Source organism: Palaemon carinicauda, chromosome 30 (genome assembly GCF_036898095.1).
Source record: "Palaemon carinicauda isolate YSFRI2023 chromosome 30, ASM3689809v2, whole genome shotgun sequence".
Taxonomy (NCBI): domain Eukaryota; kingdom Metazoa; phylum Arthropoda; class Malacostraca; order Decapoda; family Palaemonidae; genus Palaemon; species Palaemon carinicauda.
Window position 1 is genome coordinate 72,504,551 of NC_090754.1, and position 14,370 is coordinate 72,518,920.

Genomic DNA, 14,370 nt, shown 5'->3' on the forward strand with positions numbered 1-14,370 from the left:
GAGGTTACATTATACGACATTTTTCGCAATTCTAACCTTTTGATTTAAGGGAGAATTGCGTGCTTCAGGTAGAAATCAGCTTTATTCATGTCTAATGTGAAATTATTAAAGAATACAATGTCAGTGAAGAAAGTGCGAAAAACATGTTCAGTGTTGCGGAGGGTTTGTTTGTTCGTGCTTGTCACTTGCCTAGTCCGAGACCTCTTTCAGGCTCCCCTACACCAGGGAGAAGGAATGTCGTAGGACCTAAGGGAGTGAGAGGTGTAAACCAACGAACAGACGTTCCTTCAAAGGTATCAGACGTTGCTCTTCAAGCACGTCCTTGCCATAAGACAGGAGAGACGAAGTTCTCCTCGTCTTCCGATGATTCGTCTCTTTAAAAACCTTGGCCTAAGGTTTCGAGACGGTTGAAACGTTAATTAATTCCTTCAAAACAAGTTCAACGTCCTAGCTGTAGTCATCATGAGAGTCCCGTTCATAGCGATGACGTTCATGTACAGACGTTTCCGATGTCACTCTATTCAGAGTGCGGTTGATCCGAAGTTAAGTGTTTTGCAAGATATGCTGTTAAAGCTTTTTTCTTTAATGAAAGCTTACGATCCTGCTCCTGTGCGAAAGGATCCTTTGTTTTTTGTACGTCACGGTTCTGGGATACGTGATTCAGGTCTTCAACCTTCTAAACGAGATTTGTTGCGTCACGCTGACGTTATCCCTAGTGTCAGCTTTGCTGTTAAACGAGATGCGGAGCATAAATCTCGATGTAACTTTGATCGACAGTCAGTTAAGTCGAGTCATAACTTTGATCAGCAGTCACTGCAGTTCCTCCGAGACTTTGAACGTCAGCCACCGCAGTCACAGCGTGACGTTGAGCTGCAGACACCGCAGACACGACGTGACGTTGAGCGGTAGACACCATAGACACGACGTGGCGTCGAGGGTCAGTCACCGTAGTTACGATATAGCATCGAACAGCAGTCACCGCTGTTACTACGTGACGTTTGAACGTCAGCCACCGCAGTCACAGCGTGACGTTGAGCTGCAGACACCGTAGACACGACGTGACGTTGAGCGGTAGACACCGTAGACACGACGTGACGTCGAGGGTCAGTCACCGTAGTCACGATATAGCATCGAACAGCAGTCACCGCTGTTACTACGTGACGTTTGAAATTCAGTCACTTCTGTCACGACGTGTAGTAGAATAACATTCTCTGCAGTCACAACGTGACATCGACCCTCCAACTTTAACTTCTGTTCTTATACAAGTTGATGTAGCCTGTCAGGCTTTTCCTTCACGTCATTCTGAATATAAATCTCCTTCTCGCAAGACTTTAGATTTATCAGATGATGTGCCTTCTGAAGAAGTTGATGACCCCCTTTCAACTAATGTACCTTTGGGGATTCATTCAGAAGAGGAGTAACTTAGGGTTGTCCAACAATCCCTTGTTTTTAAAATTATGAATTTCTTTAGGGAAATTTTGTCCTACTCGTTTTGTAACGGCTGCTCCACGTTCTCCGCCGTCTGAGTTTACTCTTGGCATGAATTTCTTCGACTCCTACGTATACGAAGTCAGTTCTCTCTCGTTCTTCCAAGAGAGCCATGCTCTTACTGGGAGACTGGTTGGAATCTAGGAGAAGTTTAGGAAAGTCTGCTTTTGCTTTTCCTCCTTCTTAATTAGCTTCTCGCTCGAGCATCTGGTGTGACACAGGAGAAGTTCTCGGCTTGGGAGTACCTGCCTCTGCCCAGGGAGACTTCTTAAGCCTAGTGGACTCTCCTCGTCGTCTAGCCATGAGACGCTCCAAGATTTTATGGTCTTCTTCAGAGCTAGACTATCTCCTGAAAGGAATTTTTCGAGCGTTTGAAGTATTTAATTTTTTGGATTGGTCCCTGGGAGCCTTAAGTAAGAAGGTCTCTCCAGCTGACAATGTATTGCTGTACAAATTATGTCATGCATGAATAAGGCTATAAGGGATGGCTCCAATGAACTGGCAGCCACGTTCACTGCAGGAGTACTTAAGATGTAAGTGCACTCAATGTGTTCATTGTCAAGACAAAGTTCACGATGAAGACTACCAAATCTGTCTTGGCAGCAGTAAGGGAAGGCGACTAGATGGTCTCTCTCGACCTTCAGGATGCATACTTCCTCATCCCGATTCATCCAAACTTTCAACAATATCTGAGGTTTGTGGACGGGAAATTAGTGTACCAATTTCGAGCACTGTGCTTCGGCCTCATTCCTGCTCCTCTTGTTTTTACAAGGCTCTTGCAAAATGTAGCAAGCTTTCTACATTTTTCAGGGATCAGAGCCTCCCTTTATTTTGACGACTGGCTAATCAGGGCGTCGTCATTAAATCGCTGTCTAGATAACCTCAAATGGACATTAGACCTAACCAAGGAGCTAGGTCTCATAGTGAACGTAGAGAAGTCGTAACTTACAGTACTCCATCCCAGACTATTCTTTATTTGGGGATGGAGATGCAGTGTCGAATTTTTCGGGCCTTTTCGTCTCCCACAAGAATGGAACAAGCTCTGTTAAAAGTCTGTCACTTGCAAGAGAAAAACAGTTGCTCTGTAAGAGTTTGAACGAGCCTCGTGGGAACTCTTTCATCGCTGGAGCAGTTTATCTCTCTGGGGAGACTCAACCTTTGCCCTCTCCAATTTCACCTAAACCATTGGAACAAGGAGAAGGGCTTGGAGAGTATCTCTATTCCAATCTCCAACTCAGTCTAGACATGTCTGACTTGGTGGGACAGCAACATCAGACTTCGAGAAGGTCTTTCTCTTGCGATCAAGAACCCAAACCATGTGTTGTATTCAGATGCATCGGATTTGGGTTAGGGAGCGCCACTGGACAGTCTGGAATGCTCGGGTCTTTGGTCCACGGATCAGAAGGAACTCCATTTAAGGCAAGTAACATCTCTCTTTTGACGAGATTTGTGCAAGGAGAAATGAATGTCTTAGCGGACTGCCTCAGCAGAAGAGGACAAGTCATCTCCATGGAGTGGACGTTGCACAAGACTGTGTGCGAGAAGCTATGGATGACATGGGGTCAACCCACCATAGATCTTTTTGCGACTTCACTGACAAAGAGGCTCTCGACTTACTGCTCTCCAGTTCCAGATCCAGAGGCGGCCCACACAGACGCTTTCCTGCTGGACTGGTCTCGTCTAGACATCTATGCCTTCCCACCATTCAAGATCCTAGACAAGGTTCTTCAGAAGTTCGCCTCTCACGAAGAGACCAGGTTGACGTTGGTTGCTCCCCTCTGGGCCGCGAGTGAGTGGTTCACAGAGGTACTTCTATGGCTAGTAGACATTCCAAGAAGTCTACCGTTGCGGATGGATCTCCTGCGTCAGCCTCACGTAAAGAGATTTCATCAAAGCCTCCCCGCGCCTCGTCTACCTGCCTTCAGACTATCGAAAGACTCTCTAGAGCTCGAGGGTTTTCGAAGGAGGCAGCTAGAGCGATCGCGAGGGCTAGAAGATCCTCTACCATCAGGATATATCTATCTAAATGGGAGGTATTTAGAGACTGGTGCAAGTCCTCCTCTATTTCCTCTTCCAGTACCTCTGTAGCGCAGATTGCAGATTTTCTGCTTTATCTGAGAAATGGTCGCTCCCTTTCTGCATTTACCATTAAAGGCTACAGAAGCATGTTAGCTTCTGTTTTCAGGCATAGAAATTTGGATCTATCTAATAACAAAGATCTTCAAGACCTTCTTAAGTCTTTCGAGACTTCCAAGGAGCGTCATATTTCTACTCCTGCTTGGAACTTGGACGTGGTTCTGCAGTTCCTTATGTCAGACAGGTTTGAACCGTTAAGTTCGACCTCCCTGAAGGATCTTACCCTCAAGACACTTTTCTTGGTGAGCTTGGCTTCTGCGAAAAGGGTTAGTGAGATTCATGCTTTTAGCAAGAATATCGGCTTCTCCGCTAATAAAGCAGTATGCTCTCTTCAGCTTGGTTTTTTGGCCAAAAATGAACTTCCGTCTCGTCCATGGCCTAAATCGTTTGAACTTCCCAGTCTATCTGAGATTGTTGGGAATGGAGTTGAAAGAGTGCTGTGCCCCGTTAGAGCTCTTAGTTTTATTTATCTAGAACTAAACTGCTGTGAGGTTTTTTCAGAGGCCTTATGGTGCTCCGTTAAAAAGCCCTCTTTGCCTATGTCGAAGAATGCGTTGACTTATTTTATTAGACTATTGATTAGAGAGGCACACTCTCATTTAAGTGAGAAGGATCGTAATTTGCTTAAAGTTAAGGCTCATGAAGTTAGAGCGGTAGCAACTTCAGTAGCATTTAAACAAAATAGATCCCTTAGAAGTATTATGGACGTGACCTTTTGGAGAAGCAAGTAGGTGTTCGCTTCATATTACTTGAAAGATGTCCAGACTCTTTATGAGGACTGCTACACGTTGGGACCATTCGTAGCAGCGAGTACAGTAGTGGGTGAAGGTTCTACCACTACATTCCCTTAATCCCAATATCCTTTTAATCTTCTCTTGAAATTTTTAATCTTGTTTTGGGTTGTACGGGAGACTAAGAAGTCTTTCGCAATAATTTGATGTGGGGGTTGGTCAAAATATTGTTTCTTGAGAGCGCCCAGATTAAGGGTATTGATGAGGTCCTGTTGTAGGGGTGTTCACCCTGATTATAACAGCTCCTAGAAGTCTTTCAGCATCCTGAGAGGATTGCGGGACTTCATAAGGATAGCGGACTAATGAGTTAGAGTATTCATCAGAGTCGGCTTCCTTATCAGGTACCTATACATTAGTTTGTTTTTTGAATATTTATCAAAAACTCTTGAGCATATACGCCTTTATTGTTTTAATACTGGTCTCTACCCACCACCATGGGTGTGAATCAGCTATATATATATATTCACCGGCTAAGTTTAATATTTAAAAATGATATTTTCAATTTAAAATAAATTTTTGAATATACTTACCCAGTGAATATATATAATTAAAGGCCCTCCCTTCCGCCCCGATAGAGACCCTACGGACTGAGAAGAACTGAACTTATGGAGAAGTATATGTTGTATCTGGCCGATAGTCGGCGCTGGTGGGCACACCCGGCAGCCTTCATGGCGATCGCTCGCGAGTTTTTTGGAATCTGTCGACCGTCGGAGACGTAAGCTATATATATATTCACCGGGTAAGTATATTCAAAAATTTATTTTAAATTGAAAATATCATTTTTTTATTGTCTGCTCATGAGCATAGCAAGTGCAAAGTTGATGTTAGTGGAGTCCTATCAAGTGCATTTCCAGTGAACAGTGAAGTACTCTAGGGGAATGTGTTGTCACCTATGTTGTTTATCCTCCTCATGTAGTTTGTAATGTATAGAACAGTTGGAGATGGGGGAGAAGAATTGGACTGGATTGATAATAGGTAATTAGCTTACCTAGAGTATGCTGATGATGCTGTCCTTATTAGCAGAACACCACAGGATTTGTAATGCTTCTTACCAGAATGCATGAAATATCAAAGATAAGTAGAAGAAAGACATGATGATGAAAACAGAAGATGAAATATCATTGGAAGGAGAAAGTATTAATGAGGTAGAGTAATTTAGATATTTAGGAACCTAGAACTCTAATACAGGGTCTTTAGAATTGGAGTTTAGTGAAAGATTGAAAAAAGCAGATGATACAAAGACTAGGTTAAGTAAAATATGGAAATCAAATCGCCTGAAATTACATAAAAAATTCAGGCTATACAAGTATATCAGTTTAGTGAGATTGGTGTTACTGTATGAACATGAGTCATGGTTTGACAATGAAACAATCTTCAGCAGATTTAGTAGATTTGAGAACAAAGCCCAAGAAGAATATTGGGAGTAAATGGCAAGCCAGAGATTACTCAAGTTCCGTATGTGGATGAGATCATGGTAAGGGGTAGATGGAGATGGTTTGGGCATGCTCTTTCCTTTCCACAAGAGAGATTAGTTCACAAAACATTTAACTAGGCTCCCCAAGGCAGTAGTAGAGTTGCAAGACCCAGGCCTACATGGCTAAGGGCTATGAGTTGTGAAGTAGGTGTTGAAAAGAGAAGTATTTGAATTAAAAGCTCAAGATAGAGATGACTGGCGAAATCTAGCCGAGGCCCTTAGCATCAATAGGCGTCGGAGGAGATGATGTTGATGATGACAGTGGGATACCTATTGTGTTAGTCAACCGTCAGGCAATGAGTTGCTAGGTTTTGAGTTAACCCACCCTATAGCAGCAAGCATTTGCGGTTGTCGATTTTCGCTCCTCTGTTACTTAATCCCTGCAAATAAGGAGGGCTGACTGTACTGTACTGTCAGGTCTGTTTCCCTTGTGATTACTAATTTAATTTTTTATTTGTAAATTCAAGTAATTTTTTTTTATTTGTGATTTTTTCTTTTTCTTTTGTGTTATACCAGTTACTAGGGGTCTGCAGTTGTTTGTGTGAGCCCAGTGGTTTGTTCCAACAGGAATACAAACCTGAGTCCTTTAATAGGAGTATGATTTTAGTGGAGCTCGAACTCAGCTGCTAATATTTATACAGTAATGAGATAATGGTAGTTACAGTACTGTCGGGTTGTAGATATGCCACATCCCCCTGACAGTCTACTGATTAGCCACTTTGACTTCCTCTGCTGAATAGTGCGGACGCGCTCTTTGCGTCTTGACTTGGCTAATATTTTCAGATTGTGTTTGCTGTTTGCTTGTGATAGAGATTCTCGTGCGGATATGCGTGTCTGCTCTGGTAAGCCTGGTCGCAATTGCGGCATGTTTGTGAGCCAAGCTGCTGTGGATCCCCATCTCTTGTGTCCCTTGTTCAGGGGCCATGACTGCTTGCAGTTATGCCCCTATGATGAGTTTAGCTCTTGTTCTGGTCTGAATATGGTTGGAGGAAAAAATCTAAGAGAGACTTTCGTCATCAGAGGTCACTGTGCCTAAACTGTTGCTGAAGAAGCTCTTTAGCTTCTTTGTCTCTGTTCCTTCTTTGGGATGAAAACCAACGAAGACCTTTGCAGGGTTTTAGACATGAGGAAGTTGTAGCCTTCTTTTGGCAACTGTGGTGATCTGACTGCAGGGAAGCAACTGAAAGTGTTAGCAGATGCTAGAACTCCCAAGACTTCTGCTTCTATGCTCACATCTTTTGCTGCTCTACCTGTGGAAGGGGAATGAGGTGAAACAGCCATCAGCAATTCCTTGCCTGCTGAGGAAGAAATCCTCGATTCTTGGGGTTTCATTGCCGTCGGCCAGGAAATCTTCAACTTTAACATCTGGCGAGGGAAATAAACAAATATTTATGTCCCTGAGAATGCTTTCATTTTCGTCTTCATAAGATGGAAGGACCTGTTTTTTTATGTATTTTAGCCTAGTCTTCAAACATTTGAATGGGAGACGTAATATAAATTTAGTTCATAAGTGAGAGGGAGAGAGGTAATATAAACATACTGTAGTTCATTAGAGAAGTATGTTCGTTTGTTTTTCTGTTGCCCCACCTTATGTGTGACACTATGAACTGGATAATTTCCGTTTTTGGTATTTCTGGGCCTTGGAAATAGGAAAGATGCAGTTCATTCTTACATGACAAATACTGTACTACGTAGAATGTCAATAAATAATTAACGTAAGGTAAATTTTACTTGTGAAAATGATGGACAAGACACATATGAAATATGTACTTTACTTTATATATCTGAGACATAAGAATTATATTATTTTGTAGAAATAATAGTTGAGATAATTTGGTGTGAGTTTGGGATATAGGTTTGTGATGGAATTACACCAAAGAGAGCTTTCACCAACATGCATGGCTGGTCTTATGGGTGGGAGTCAAAGGGGGATTGCCAGAGGAATGGATATGATGAGAGTGACACAGCTATGTCTCATTTAGAGCATGCTTCCTGTGAGATTTGATCACAAATGCCAATATAGAAATACACTAAGATAGCTCTTACATTATCAAGAATAAAGATTAGAATTGTAAATGTCTCGGTTGGTGGTGGGGTGAGGTATGACGATAGCTATGTCTCCAAGCTGGGGTTTGTTAGGGGTGTTAGAGTAATGCCTCACCTAGGAAATGTCGCCATTGGCTAAAGAGAGAGTTGTGATTATGCACAGTAACATAAACACACAGTAAAGTAGTTGTTACACAATCATTTGTCGGTTGGCTGAAGAAAAAGTGAGGGGGGGCTAGAATCAAGGATGGAAGGAGCTTTTTATAGTGAAATAGCCTGGCTATGTTATATAACCATGTGTTGTACTCTTTTGTAGGATATACAAATGATTTAAACTTTCATATAATTTATATTTGTAAATGACATATCTGGTATGTCAGAGTATTATATCTGGCATGTTTTAACATTCAGCAAATTGTTTTAAGTTTTTGCTTGTAGTGAATTTCTTTGTTCATATTTTGTTACATCCTTGGCTTTCTATTCGAGTGACTTCTCGCCAACTTGAAAGATATTATCACCCTTAAAGGAGTTGGTTTTTAGGCCCTACTTTCAACCAAGATCCCTCCTGGTCCTTCTGATCTCTTCAAAACCCTTCAGCACTCGGTACAGCTCCATACTGGATATACACCTCCCACTGTATTCAATTTGCAGTACCATGCTGAAGAATAAGGATGTACAAGAGCCTTTCTTGTAGTCTTATAATTTGCTTACTACATGTAGCTAGGATTGGCCGTAGTTTTTTGGAATATGACTGAGTCTATTCATAAGGTCTTCATTGAGCTTTCCTTAGTTGATTTGTCAATTAAAATTGAATTTCTGTTGGCCTTTTGCCCTAACGAAAATGTCAGTGAACTCTATTCTTTGTCTGGTCAGTAAATCCCATACAAAGCTGTGGTCGCCCATTGGCATCTCCAATTTGTCAGAATTTGTAGCCGTGCCTTTCGTATGCCACTGACTCGATAGCAAAATCATCCACTGTCCGTAGTTTGATAAAAACTCTTTTCACTTCCTTAAGTGTGACAGTTTTCTTTGTTTAGGCCATTATACTACATCTTCTACATGCTTAGAGCAACCTTTCTTCTTCTTCTTGGCCTTTACGTCGTGGTGGCAGTCAATAAATAGTTTTCTTTAGAACTTGGTAAAGGCTTATTAATTTTAATTGATGGCAAGAGCTGAAAAGTGCAGGTTGAATGTATGATTAAGTACTATTCAGTACAATAAAGTATAAATTAGATGTTGATGCTATCATTTTGGGCAGATATGCCAAGATACCAATACAGTATATACCTTAACAAAATTCTTCTTATGTTTTTATTATTCATAAGAATCTAGATATACTGTATACTGATGTGTCTGATTGATGTAGCTGTCATTTATTACAGCTTCTTTTTCATTCCTATTATGATTTCATTTCCTCATGCTTTTGTTACTTTTGAAGCATGTCTTTTTATGGTACTGTATGTACCTTCACTCCTTGACTAGCTGGTCTGTATTGAATACATTTAATTTGATCTGCTTTGTAATACAAACATGTCTTTTCTACCATGCCCATAATGGATACTTGTTGAGAAAAAAAAAAACAAATGTTGCTTTACATGCTGTGAACCTCTTCCCCGCTTTATTTTTACTTTGTTGACAGAGTGGTGGCTTGATCTCTGATCATTTTGGTTAAAGTTTCCCTCTAATGATTTCTTAATGAACTGTTCCTCTTTCAACTCCCCTTATCAATTGGTATTGAGGCAACATATGATTGAGTAGTAATGAAAAAATTGTGATTTTTATAACACGAAGCAGGATTTTAGATACAAACACATAAATCAAAATATAAGTGCCCTTCTTACTTTCCTTTATACTCGTTTTAGATTCTCTATTGCACTTAAAGACTGAAGCTGAATTTTATATTTGGGTTTGGGTATGCACAGTTGTGTCCTCAATCTCAAACTGTACAAGTTGAAGAAACTGGGACTCATTTGCATGGATTTAAGGTTAACATATGATTAATAGGGTTGTGTTGAAAAATGTCTCTGATTGTGTTATGAAAATTTTTTTTTTTTTTATTCTCTTCAGGAGAGATGTAGAAGATGCGTATTCCAAGGAATCACAGTCTTGATACTGTTTGTGCACATTAAATGTCTTCCTCTGGCAAAATGTCACGTACAACTGGAGCCTCCACTAGCAAGCAAAATGGTGGAGCGACGCTGTACCAATGTGATGTTTGTGGGAAAGACTTTCCCTTTAAGGTAGTGTTAGACATGCATAAAAAGGATCATACCTTTAAGAATGTATTTAAATGTAATATATGCAGTGTTTCTTATCCTAAGAAGAGCCAGCTGGACATGCACTATCGAAAGCACACAGGAGAACGACCTTTTAAATGTGATGGGTGTGATTCATCGTTTATGAACAGCAGCAATTTGCAGCGTCATAAGAGAAAAAATGTTTGTAAACGTAGGTATGATAGTGATGAATGGGAAGCGGCTTACACCTTAAGTGATAATCTAAGTGGTGAAAAACGAGCACGTTGTGCCCCAGATGACGACAACCAAGAAAAGGCATACCCGTGTTCTGAATGTGGAGAGACTTTTCCTAAGATTAATACACTGATGGTTCACAAAAGGAAACATTCTTGTGGGCGTCCCTATGGCTGTGAAGACTGTGGAGCTATGTTTGCAGTAAGAGCAAGTCTTGACTACCATAAATTGAAACACTCCGGAGGTGAATCCTCTTATTGGCAAAATGTTTGTGATATTTGTGGAGATGCCTTTACCTCAAAGGATGGCCTCATACAACACCAGAGGAAGCACACCGGAGCTCGTCCCTTCAACTACGACAGATACTTTGCTGCTTTCTCAAATTCAGGCAATAACATGCCTGTCGACGGCACTCCGCAGTTACCCAATCAAGATGTGTCAAATCAAGGTGTAGCAAACTCTCAGGGCCACCAGCATCTTTCAACTCACATGCAACAGGGCCACCATTCTGATCAGCAGCAACAAATCCATGACTATCAACAATATCAGCATCTACATCCTCAACAGGAGCAGCAAGAGGTCAATCAAAACGAGGAGTCTCAGGGCACGTTGCAGTTACATGAGCTTCAGCCATCTCCTCAGTTACATCAGCTAGCAAGTCAGACAGGAGGCCATTTACAGCTTAGTGGTTTTAACTCTTCAGTGGCTCAAGATTCTGTAGTACCTGGTCCTCTTGGACCCCAGGCTCAACCTGTGCAGCAGCCAGTTGGTAGAATGGGGATTCCTGATGATGTTCACATCAAAGAGGAACCATTATGAATACTTTACAGTAGTCATATGGAGAGTCATAGTTACTGTACCTTTTCATCTTCATGTTCATTATTTGTGATATGTTCCAACTTCATGTAGACAGTATTTAGCATGTAATTGTAATCAGTAATCATATATTTACCAGAAACATTGAAACCATCAACATTTTGATTTAAGAAACCACAAACATTGCATTAGCTCTTGGTAAGGTGAACATATAATGTAATGTTTCCCATTTTATTTGATTAGTTTTGTATTATGAGTTACTATTTAAGAGGAAATCATTCGCGTGAAAGGCTTGGTACAAAGAGCTTGGTTAAAAGTTCTAGTGTTATATTAATAAGAAAAATCTCATTAATTTTTGTTGATTGAGGAAGATCTGTATTGGATTATTTCTATGCCTTACATTAGATGTTTTTCACTTGTTTTTTCTTTATTTTATCTACTACAGTACACTATTTTATGGCATTAATTGTAATTAGTAAATTAATCATTAGCTGCAGCAAAGTTTACAAACAGTTCTGTGTAAATTGTTTGGGTGCTACATTATCCTGAGAGACTTCGCATTATGGAATATACAAGTCATATATTTCTAATATGAATAAGAGAAAGCTTTGACTGTTCACTATTATGCTTAATATGTTCATCATTAGAAAGATGAAATGAAAATAGTGGGAACTTTAACTAAGTGATGTGCCAATATGAATGGTTTGCTCTCTGACCCACTGAAATATGCAGGGAAAGTGTCATTTTATTACTGGAGATTTATCATTCTGCTTGCTTTGAGGCATTTCCATTTAAATGCTATTGTTGCTTGACTTACTGGAAACCCTTTTAGGTTTTTTTCACATCACACTGGGAACGTTGAAGCCATTTATTGGCTTTGTTCCATTTTCTTTTGATCACTTTGTAAACTCAGTATGTTTGCTGCTATACTGATCATGGATTCATTTTTCAGTTAAATGGTTATACTTTATTTCATGAAAAGTTAAAATGACAAGTTGGAATTTTCCAAAGCAGAATTCTTTCCTATGTCATAAAGAAATATTTGTAAGAATTCAGCTACAGTAACACCTCAACTAATGGATGTTTTGTGGTCATGCCTTCATCAAGAGAAACCTTAGGTAGATACATAATGTACTATTTCCTAACCCATATACATATGCTCAGGTAAAAATATACCTTATTGTACTAGACAAATACAAAATTCCATAATTGAAGTTTGTTTGTGTTATCTTGCAAATTTTAATGTAGAGAGTAGGTATGTCCCAGGTGGTTAGTACTTACAAGATTACCAAGGAATAGTGCTACAGTATTCAGTTTGATCCAGCATAAATTTTTTTCAAAATAGGTAATTGCTTTTGTGCGCACACTTATGTAATTACACATTAGTGTTGAATTGTCATATTGAAAACTGCTCTGCATGCAATCCTTGAGTTGGGAGTTTGAGCTCTGCTCAAGCCTGACAGTATCCAGAAGGACCTGCTACAACATCGCCTTAATGAGCTAGAGAAAGGGGTTTAGGGAACCTGTAAATCTCTAAATCATCACCAGTCATTGCCTGGACATAGGCTGTGTGGAGAGGGGTTTGAATGCTGATCATATGTAAGTGTGGTTGGTTTCTCAAGATAAAGATAGGCTAAGAACATTAATGTTAGGATAAGCAATTACGAAGCCTATTACAAGATTTCTGTTTCTAAGTTGTCATATTTTGTAGTACGTACTTTATTTTGAATTTTCCGAACTTTCTGATGAAAATCAAAATCCAATAAGTCAAGGTGCTACTGTAGTGGCAATCTAATACCTTTTTTTTTGCACTGTGTACAACTGAAAGAAATTGCATTTTCACTGATAGAAATTGAACTTTTATTTATAACAGCAGTTAAGAAGTCATATTTAAAGGGAAAGATGCAAAAACATTTTCAGGATTTTGCATGTCTCATATACTACCTAAGACAATTTAGTTTTCAGGGAGGTTGAGTTGTGTTATCCTTCAACACTAGACATTAGCTGAATTCTATATGTAAAAACTAATTTCTATAAAACCTTATACAATTGTCATCATTGTAACTTTAACAGTTGTGAATATGCTGACATCAATTGATGTTATCTTTGCCTCAAAGAGTTTAGTGGTCTCTTCTAGCATTTACTTGGAATGCCTTCCAATCTGCAGCAGTGATTATAAAGACATTACATTGTATATGCAGTGTTATTGAACTATCTAGTGCTTTCAGTCTTCTGTTTTATAATACAGTAGCAATTTTTTGTCATGTCTCAAGTCTTGGCAATACTGACTGCAGACTGAGATCAGGGAAATATATATAGAATAGTATAATCTTTGAGTTCAGTCACTATAAATCCTGACAGTTTCAACCACTAAAAGCTACTGTTTTACAATCATAGCCAAAATAACTTTACTTTGCTTTATTCCTTCAACAGTTTGTATTTTGTACCACTTTTCGTTGGATTTTGACATTATTATTGTTAACCCATTTCCAGCGCTTATTTTTTTTTAAGTCTAGGTAATAATTAAGAAATAGAATAACTCTAAGTGCTGTAACCAGCAAATGAAAGTTATTTAGAGGCTGATTTACTCTCTTAAGGTGGCTGTTGGATATTGTAAACTTAGCTATTTCTTAGATATCTTTTTCTTAATACTTGATAAATCAAAAAATCGGAAATATTTATGAATGTTAATAGAAATTATAAAGTTTAGCTATGTACTAAGTAAAACGATGTATTTATATGAAGTAAAGATATATAAAAGTTACAGAATAAGTGTGTTTCATGAAATATAAAACTTCTTATAATGAAATGGTGTGTAATGCTATTTTTGTTAGTGCTGTATTTGGTTTTTGGGTCAAAATGTATTTGCTACTAAAATTGTAAGAGATTTGCTTATTGTCTCTTTGTCGATGAAAACATTTAAAGGCAATCTTCCCAGAAATTGTTGCCTTGCAGCCTTTGTATCTTTTCTGAAAATATGCATTTCTCAGTCTCTTAACATGTATAAGATGCTTCTCTGGTGTCTGTGGAATCGGTTTAAGACAACCATTTTGGTACTTTTATCAGTGAATATCTTTAGGAAAACATTTATATCCAGATAATTGAAGATCATTATTCAACATACTCAAAATTGGAGACTGACTGTCCT

At 39.3% G+C, this 14,370-nt stretch overlaps 1 protein-coding gene across 1 annotated transcript in view; it reads left to right on the forward strand.

Annotated features, from left to right (window-relative positions):
* Positions 1-12,210, forward strand: part of LOC137623281 (zinc finger protein 664-like) — a 41,717-nt gene extending 29,507 nt beyond the window's left edge. Inside the window, exon 2 of the mRNA XM_068354058.1 lies at positions 10,003-12,210. Within this exon, the coding sequence (XP_068210159.1) occupies positions 10,065-11,225 (1,161 nt within the window). The 5' untranslated portion in view covers positions 10,003-10,064 and the 3' untranslated portion in view covers positions 11,226-12,210. The remainder of the gene's footprint in view (positions 1-10,002) is intronic.
* The last annotated feature ends 2,160 nt before the right edge of the window (positions 12,211-14,370 follow it).